Here is a 9094-nt window from a genome sequence, read left to right on the forward strand (position 1 = left end):
CTTTACTACCTCACTGGACTCAATATTTATTACACACTGCATAATTTGCACACTACCGCCAATTATTTATTATTCTCTGTCTGTACTGTGTTGTGTTGTCTGTCCGCACTTGTTTGTGTTGCACTTGTGTTTTGTATGCACTGTGTCTATGTTGCACCATGGTCCTGGAGGAACGTTGTTTCGTTTCACTGTGTACTCTGTATGTAGTTGAAATGACAATAAAACCCACTTGACTTGACTTGACAGTGTGAGACAGAGCACCAAAAATACACACATATTATGAAAATTATAGATCAGGCCCCAGTTTTCCAAAAGCATCTCAGTGTTAAAGATCATCTTAACTGATTAGAGAGAGTATTCACTGTGGTGCTCACTTAACCATCTTCAAATGACCATCATTTTCAAGATGTGTTTGGGAAACCCAGCCAGTGTTAGTTTTCTTGAACCAATTCAAATATTTTAAAAATCAAATTGAAAAGTCATGTAATTTCAAACTTCTTTAAAAAGCCATGTTCCTGAATATCAGAAGCTCTCAGTCACACTGACGATCTGAGGGTGCACCCTGTTACGGTTACAGTGAAAGAGCCAGACTCCCTGTTGGCTCCGGTAGCGCTTGGATAGAAGCACATACAGAACAGGGTTAACACATGGATGCAGGTACTGAAGCACAGTGCAGGTGAAGTAGAACATCTCCCAGGACTGACCGTGCTTGTAGAGGCCCAGATACACACACAGCTCCAGGATATAACCTGGTAGCCAGCACACCGAGAATGTCCCAGCAGCAAGGAACACCATCAGGGAAGCTCTGCGTGTGTTTCTGGCACTGACTGTGGACATCACGGGGCTTTTGTGGAGGAACAGAGCCAGGCGCATGTAGTTGACTGCGATTACCAACATCGGTATGAAGTAATAGAGCACAAACTGGCTTAGTATCACCTGATAGTGGTGCTCCTGGATGGTGGGCAGGCAGAAAGTGAAGTTGGTCAGACCCGGCCCCAGGTTCTCCTTAGTGGCAAAAATGCGCAAGGGCAAACTGATGAAGAAGCTCAAAGCCCAAGCCATGACGAGCATCAGCACGACCAGGTCTGTGGTAGGTGGGTGGTATGGGTTGGTGATTATCATGACCCGGGCCATCGAGACCGCACACAGAGAGTAGGTGCTGGCAGCCAGGGAGAATGCAAGCAGGAACTGGTAGATCTTACAGGACGTGTCGCCCAGTGGCCAGGAGAAGCTGATGGCCGAGTGCAGGGTGAAGGGGATGAGGAGCAGGGTGAAAAAGTCTGCCAGGGCCATGCTGAGGAGGAGTGCATCCAGGCGGTTCTTGCGCAGGGTGTTGTGTTTTACAAAGAGGGAAAAGACCAGCAGGTTGGCACCGAAGCCCACGCCCAAGATCACTCCACAGGTGCAGGCAAAAATCACACCATAGGGGTTGCTGAAAACCTGTGTGGTAGATCAACATCAGAGGCATTGCAGCATACATTCTTGAAAGTGTTTTAATGTACATACAGAATACAGTACATTAAGACATACAGTAAAAAAAATGTGGCCAGGACAAACACTTAGGCCAATTGTGAGAATATATGTTGTATAGACAATATGTTCAGAATACATTTTCAGGTTAAGCGCTATAAGACCACTGGTTTTATAAATATTCAGTAACTACAGGGACTTCTGTAGAAACTGCTGGAGCTATTCTTTGATAATAGAGGTTTGTAATAACACTTTTAGCCTGCCGGCAAGCCCCAAACTGTTACATTTGATTTCGACAGTGAAGCATTTTTGTAGTTTACCTTTACATTTTCGGCATTTAGCAGACGCCCTTTTCCAAAGCGACTTACACAAGTTCTTCACTCTTTACCCAAGAATAACCTCAGCTAGTTTGAATAGACTAAAAATTCAAAGATCCCTCTAAGTTTAGACACTAGTAAACACAAGTCAATATGATGACCATAATACTCTACTATTCACCCAAGTACTCTCGGAAGAGGTGGGTCTTCAGTCTGCGTTTGAAGACAGCGAGCGACTCTGCTGTTCGGACCCCCAGGGGAAGTTTGTTGCACCACTTTGGTGCCAAGACAGAAAAAAGCCTGGACACTTGTCTTCCATGGACTTTAAGGGATTGTGGGTCGAGCCAAGCCGTACTTGAAGCTCGAAGGGCTCTTGGTGCGGATCGGCTTTTGACCATTGCCATCAAGTATGGAGGGGCTGGTCCACTCCTGGCTTTGTAGGCCAGAGTCAGGGTTTTGAATCTGATGCGGGAAGCAGCTACAGGAAACCAGTGAAGAGAATGCAGCAGTGGAGTCACATGGCTGAGCTTAGTTTTGCTTCTATACACTAAGACAATGAATGTGGAATCTTTGTGAAGCAAATAATTAGCTGTCCCATCATCAGTAACCTGGCTTTTATTTGTCCAAAGAATCTTGTTTGAACTTGAGATTGAATTGATCAGCCTTTCTTAGATGTTTTCTAGCAGTCTTATCTTCTAGCAGAGTGTTGCCAGTGCTTTGCATCTTGAAGTAAACCCTCTGTATTTTCACTCATGAATGTGCAATCTCTCGACTGTAGAGTTTGTCAGTGATGCCCTTTCCTCCTCAAAAGTGTTCTTGACTTGACTTGTTTAGTTTTTTTCTTCACCAAGGACAGAATTCTGTGTTCATCTACTTGAGTTGTCTTCCGTGATCTTCCAGGTTTTCCCCTTCTTTTTATAAATATACCAAAGTGTTGATTTAGCCACAATGTTTCGGCTCTTTCTCTTTAATAGTTTAATTGTTTCTGCCTAATGTTAACCACTTCACTTGCATCAACACCCTTTTATGCCGTGTTCACATTCAATCAGAATTATAGCAAATACTACTACTATACTTCTATGCATATCAAATGGCCTACTCTGCTATTTATCAACGTCACATTAGCTGACATTTTTCATGCCACGCCGACAACAAAAGCACTTAAATGTGACATACTCGTAATTCCTACCTCACAATCTCTCAACTAGCATGTTAACGCAGCATCAGTCCTAGTGTTGAAAGTTCCTATGTACATCCACCAAATGCAAATGCAGCACTTGGAATGAGCTCTCAACTGTCACGAATGAATGAGGGAACAGGCCACACCTGGCCTTCACACTGCTTTTTCGAGCCTATGAAACTGGAAAATCTACTGAAAGTCCGTGCTTCAGTCATAGCTGCAGTGTTTCTAACATGCTCATGCAAGTAACTGTACAATTAAGGCAAAATTACAAATATGGTGTCACTGTCCACCTATGGACCTGACTGCAGGTTATGTTTATTAAAAATAGTAATTTCCTTATATTATAGCAATAGCAATGTGCATTATTTATCTATATTTTAACATTTATCTTTTTGATACTAAACTAAATGTATTTTTGTACTACCTTATTTAAGAATGTACATTTTACAAGTCAAAACATTTGTGTACTTAACCTGAAAATAAATGATAATAAAATAAATATAATGATTATAACCTTTTAAAAGTTAACTAAAAGTTTAAATTTATGAGTGTACAATTCCCATTTAAGGTCTTAAGGTGACTCACAAGATGAACATATTTTATCAGAAATACTCACCATAGTTGATGTTCAGTGTGAGAGAGGTTCCTGTTTAGCCAAATGAAATAAATCCTGGCCCATTGAGAAAATCATAAATGACCCATTCGGAGGAAATTAAACATTTTGCACTATAACTTGTTGCAGAAATGCAAACCCAGCACCCAGCACCCAGCACAAGGCTAGTTTACCCATTAGGTTTGTCAGGCAATTAGTTCCAATTGAGTTGGTCACATTTAAAGGGACAGAATCACCTTTACCCTACAAAGACAATAAGAGCCATCAGGTTCAGTAATGCTTTAATGTCTTAATGCTTCATTAAAGATGGGACTTTTTGGACCTGCATTTGCAGTCATTTTACTTTCACTGTTAGATGTTAAAACATTTTTTGGGGGGGGGTTTTGTCACCCATCAGCCTTCTGTATTACGTCCTCTCGCAGTACAGTACTACTGTTAGGCTGAATTGATTTGTGTAGAGCAGTCTATGTTCACATGATAGAGGGCTTATCAGCCCCTGCTCTTTTATGACTTTTTAAGGCCTAATGCTAAAACTCAGGAAGTTGACACAGGGGTGCATTACGCTTCTCTTCCATTAGCATGTGTGATTTAGTGCATGGCTGTACCAGTACCACTTTATTCACACATTAACACCCATATTTGACCTGAGATGTAACATTGTCCATGTGAAATGGAATAGTTAATTATACAGGGGTTTAATTGCTGCTAAGGACACGCGGGTGTTGCAGGGTGGGTGGAGAGTTTTGGAAGCATGTCTTTCAAATACACATTTTGCAACTTTTTATTGCTCATCTTTTTTTTATTGAAAATTGAAAGCAGACAGCCATATCTGTTTCTGTAGCAGAAACAGCAGAAAAGGGAGACATCAAACAAAACACTGAAGCAGATTAAAGTGCATTGTTTGAAACTTGTAGAAAAAAATCAGCAGCATTGTGATACATTCACAGAATAAATATACACATTCCTAATTAAATAAATAAATGCAAATATGTTTGGTTAGTAAGGCAAAACATTTCTTGACTGTTCATTTCATGTCAAATACATCCTCAACAATAAAAATAGCAGTAAATTTGAAGGAGCGTCTATATGGAAAAAAAATTGGTCTCGGCTTTATCTGCCTTTGGTTGTCCAGAACCAGATTAGAAAAAAAGCTTTTCAATGGTGAGTCACAATTGACATTTCCAAGACTTACTGTGCGTCCAGGAAACTGGCTCTATATTTATACACCTGTGATAACGTAATATCATAAAATTCGTAAACATAAGACTAAAGTATATCCCAAGAGATTCATAACATTTGGATGAGTCACAAGCAGCTCCCATTCCACTGGTGGCGCTGCTGCTAAATACACACATCCCAGCCTGCCCTGTCCTCGAAGATGATATTGAGAAACCAGCGGAGCCACCGCATCCAGCCTTCGCTCCATTATGGGGTTTATCTTTAAGGAATAAAAAAAATCCTACAGAAATTGTACGATTTTCACATGTATTGGGTTAAGGTAAGGGTATGATTAAGCTTAGGTTCTGATAAAGGCTAAGTTTTAAGGTTGAGATGTAAATTCAAATTATAAAATCACACTGGTTGCTTTCTAATATTGTCTGTTCAAATCATTTGATTTCTGTGTGTCTGGATTGCGTCAGTAAATTGTGCAGATGCACAAGAGTCTATATTTAGTACACACTGTACAAACTCAGAAATGTTATTTCAGTCACATATGTACGAATTCATCTTGACACCAGGCAGGTCTTTAGACAGTGCATGATGATGATGATGATGATTAATTTATTACATCAGAAATAAGGCACTGCATTTTATTTCCTCTGGTGACAGATATTAGCAAAATGGTTCGCAAGCCATGGTCCAAAGTGGTTGATGGCATCATCACACGTGTTTGAGTCTTGTTTAAGAACACACACCCCCTGCCAGTCACTCTGTTAATTGACCTCTCATTGGCCCTGAACTGTGGGCTGAGCATGGCCATCTTCTTCTTTTATTGCCATCTCTCCACTTGCCCAGACACACTCTCTTCTTCTGTCTCTTGGCAGCAGCTTGCGGAGGCTGCTCCTTGTTGGTCTCCTGCGGAAGAGTGTCACTGCTGCCTGTGCTCTCTGGTTCATAGTCCGAGGGGATGTCCTTGGTGCTGCTGGCAGACTTGGGGCAGTGGGCGCCCCAGGTAGACGTCTGGAGGCCAATGTCACTGTTTGAGGGAGTGTCCCACACATTGGCAGTGTGCACCTGCTTGAAAAGCTCCTGCAGCCACACCCGCCTCTTCCTATCCTGTAAGAACCGTCCTCTATCGTGCATCAGCTGGGCGTGACTCACAGAACGCCTCCTGAAAGAAGAATAGGGGGTTACAATGACTTTGTTGTCTAGATGGTTCCCCTTCATACTTCCTTACTTAGAAAAAAACATATATTTGCATATTCTTGTTCACGGATTGTTGACTGCTTCCTAAGTTACGGCAGTTCCCAACCATGGCCGTGTGGTTCTCTTGCCTTGGGCACATCTACACTTTCCCTGCCCTAATGCACCCTTTTCCTCTTCATTCTTCAAATAAAAGGTTCCTAAATAGTTCAGAAAAGAACAGTGGTCTCCAACCCTGCTCCTGGAAAGCTACCTTCAAGCAGAATTTGGATCCAGACCCTTATCTACCCCACCTGATCCAACCAATTACTGCCTGCAGAAGTCCTGGATTAGCTGAATCAGTTGTGTTAGATTTGGGTGGGTGCTGAAAGGAAGGAAAGAGGGCTCTCCAGGAGGTTTGGAGACTGCTGGTATGGCACCTATACATTTCATGGACAGTTTTTATACTACATTATATACAATTCATTTCCAAAAATGGCTCTTCAAAAAGAAACATATTGGAAGGTTCTTCATGATACCCTATTGCACTGCTTCAGATCACCCTTTTTGTAATAATACACAGGTCAGAAGGTACTCCAGGATCAAGGTTTAGAAACGAAGAGCTACAGATCTGAGTGATTAATGTCAGATAGACGTTCCTCCATCTGGCAGTAGATGGCAGTGTAAATATAGCATTCATCTATGGATAATGGTCTTGAGCGTAATATCTATTTTGAACCAACTGTGGCTTTAAAGGATAGCAACACGTACAGTCTGTGGCTGAGAGCATGGATGGGTCTCCCTTGAACAGGTAGAGGGATGCTCAGTAAGAGCACAGCAAAACTCCACTGCCTTAGCATCATGGTTATCCACAAAACTCTGAAGACTGTCATCTGGAAAAGAGTCATAAAGTGCAGTTGCCAGTTTAACAGTGTGTTCTTAGTAGCTCTTAGTCTTAGTAGCTTGACTTCCTAAACTGACCTAAACCTTTTCAGGATTATGTAACCCTTTACTTTGCAGTATTTCAGTCAGTATAAATAAACTCATGTTCACTCGATTGAGTTGTATAAATTCTTAGAGAATGTTGCTTAGTTTAGCTATAATCTATAAGAAAGTATCCTATATACACAATGTATCTTTAACATCTCCTCTGCAGTTCAGTTCATTGGGAAATACAAAAAAGCTTTTCATTTGAAAGGTATACTTACATATTCTCCGGCAGGGTAGTTCAGCTCAGTATATCTTGCATCTCTTGACCATCTTGCTATTGGGTATGGTACACCAAACATGTCTTAATTAAACCATGTCTGGATCACATTCGTTGCTGGGTGAATGGCAGCATATCCCAATGTAGAATGTCCAGGAATCACCAAGTCAAGCTCAGGTGAAGTCTTCTTATTTGCCCTCAGGTGCCTGCTTAAGTGAAAAGATGACAGGAGACCTGCTGGACACTCAGGCTGCTGAAGGAGATTTATGGCACTCGCTCTAAGTTGTGGGTGTCTCTGATGCTGCCCGGTAGTCCACTAGCCAGTATAACAGAATGAGCAGGAAAAATGAGAGAGAGTGCTGCATACTCAACAGGCTTGTGTGTGTATGTGTGTGTGTGTGTGTGTGTGCATAAATGTGCGAGTGTGTATGTGCGTGTGCCTTCCTGCCAAAGCGTACACTAGACTGACACACACCACACACACATTCTCTCTGAGAAACACACGGGCGCACACCTTCAGTGGAAAAAGGGTGGCTCCCAGGCTCTCAGACAGGGGAACATTTAAGAATGGACAGGAGAGGGAGTAGGAGCTTAAAGCCCCCTACTGTAATAATCCTCCCAACTCCTTAAATGAACTTCAGTTACCTTTTTAACGTTTATGCTGCCCTTTTATTTACTTTATTTATTTATTTATTTGTTTAAAATCTGGTCAACCAAATGAATTCCCACTAAAAGACATCAAAAGACCACTGTCACAGTGACACTTACACAGAGCTTATTACAGCCACAATTAAGGTGAATTTCAGTCCAGTTACGAACTCAATCTGAACTCATGCCCTAAATGGACTGAATTGAAATAAAATTAAAGTGAAATGGCCAACATCCAATGGAAATTCTTAATGTGGCGTTTTACCGCCAGAGCTGGTAGAGAAAGGTTTACACACTGAGCACTGAGACCCTCCCTTCCCAAGAGATGTGCAGAACTGGGTGAAAAAAGCAAACAACTTCGGCTGACCACTGTCCCAAGAGAGCCTGACCATAACCTCAATGAAATCAAGCCTGTGGGTAGGTCTCCTCCCCTTCTAAGCAAACCTTGTAGCCATGTAATGGTCAAGGTGGTTTTTGAAGATCCCGCGAAACAGTAACACTTCATTTTAAAAGACTATATGATCTGGTTTAGTGATTATACATACAAATATCTCTTCAGAATATTTTTTGTAATTATTTTTTTTTGTTTCATGTTTTTTAAATGAAATTAAATTAAATACATAGAATAGGCACATATTTATAACCATATGACTGCTACAGTGAGCCTTTGTTAAACCTAAATATGATTTCAGTCCATTACACTTGTTTTGTAAAATGCAACAAATGTGTTTGGACATTGTGTTTTGGACATTGCATTTTGGAGGCTATGTTTGGACATTGCATTTTAAAGACTGTGTTCGGACATGGTGTTTTGGACATTGTGTTTTGGAGGCTGTGTTTGGATGTTGTGTTTTGGACATTGTGTTTTGGAGACTGTGTTTGGACGTTGCATTTTGGACATTGTGTTTTGGACATTGTGTTTTGGAGGCTGTGTTTTGGAGGCTGTGTTTTGGAGGCTGTGTTTTAGAGGCTGTGTTTTGGACATAGCATTTTGAAGACTGTGTTTGGGCATGGCATTTTGGACATTGTGTTTTGGATGCTGTGTTTTGGAGGCTGTGTTTTGTTCGTTGCCTTTTGGACATTGCGTTTTGGACATTGTTTTGGAGGCTGTGTTTGGACGTTGTGTTTTGGAGGCTGTGTTTGGACATTGTGTTTTGGACATTGCGTTTTGGACATTGTTTTGGAGGCTGTGTTTGGACATTGTGTTTTGGAGGCTGTGTTTGGACGTTGTGTTTTGGACATTGTGTTTTGGACATTGTTTTGGAGGCTGTGTTTGGACATGGTGTTTTGGAGGCTGTGTTTGGACATTGTGT

At 41.4% G+C, this 9094-nt stretch overlaps 2 protein-coding genes across 2 annotated transcripts; both read right to left on the reverse strand.

The window, feature by feature from the left end:
* Positions 1-522: 522 nt before the first annotated feature.
* On the reverse strand, positions 523-3182 carry LOC140549632 (galanin receptor 2a). The gene is made up of 2 exons (XM_072673382.1): positions 3114-3182; positions 523-1440 (listed from the first exon to the last, which is right to left on the reverse strand). The coding sequence occupies exons 1-2, from the start codon at positions 3180-3182 to the stop codon at positions 523-525; spliced, it is 987 nt and encodes a 328-aa protein (XP_072529483.1).
* A 2327-nt stretch (positions 3183-5509) lies between these two features.
* On the reverse strand, positions 5510-6786 carry pthlhb (parathyroid hormone-like hormone b). The gene is made up of 2 exons (XM_072673383.1): positions 6698-6786; positions 5510-5915 (listed from the first exon to the last, which is right to left on the reverse strand). The coding sequence occupies exons 1-2, from the start codon at positions 6784-6786 to the stop codon at positions 5510-5512; spliced, it is 495 nt and encodes a 164-aa protein (XP_072529484.1).
* Between the last annotated feature and the right edge of the window lie 2308 nt (positions 6787-9094).

The sequence above is a fragment of the Salminus brasiliensis genome, chromosome 2 (assembly GCF_030463535.1).
Source record: "Salminus brasiliensis chromosome 2, fSalBra1.hap2, whole genome shotgun sequence".
Taxonomy (NCBI): domain Eukaryota; kingdom Metazoa; phylum Chordata; class Actinopteri; order Characiformes; family Bryconidae; genus Salminus; species Salminus brasiliensis.

Coding starts and splice junctions, on each gene's coding strand:
- pthlhb (XM_072673383.1), bottom strand. CDS start 6,786: ATGCTAAGGCAGTGGAGTTTTGCTGTGCTCTTACTGAGCATCCCTCTA. Junction 5,916..6,697: donor CATGCTCTCAGCCACAGACT/GTACGTGTTGCT, acceptor TTCTTCTTTCAG/GAGGCGTTCTGTGAGTCACG.
- LOC140549632 (XM_072673382.1), bottom strand. CDS start 3,182: ATGACTGAAGCACGGACTTTCAGTAGATTTTCCAGTTTCATAGGCTCG. Junction 1,441..3,113: donor AAAAGCAGTGTGAAGGCCAG/GTGTGGCCTGTT, acceptor TCTACCACACAG/GTTTTCAGCAACCCCTATGG.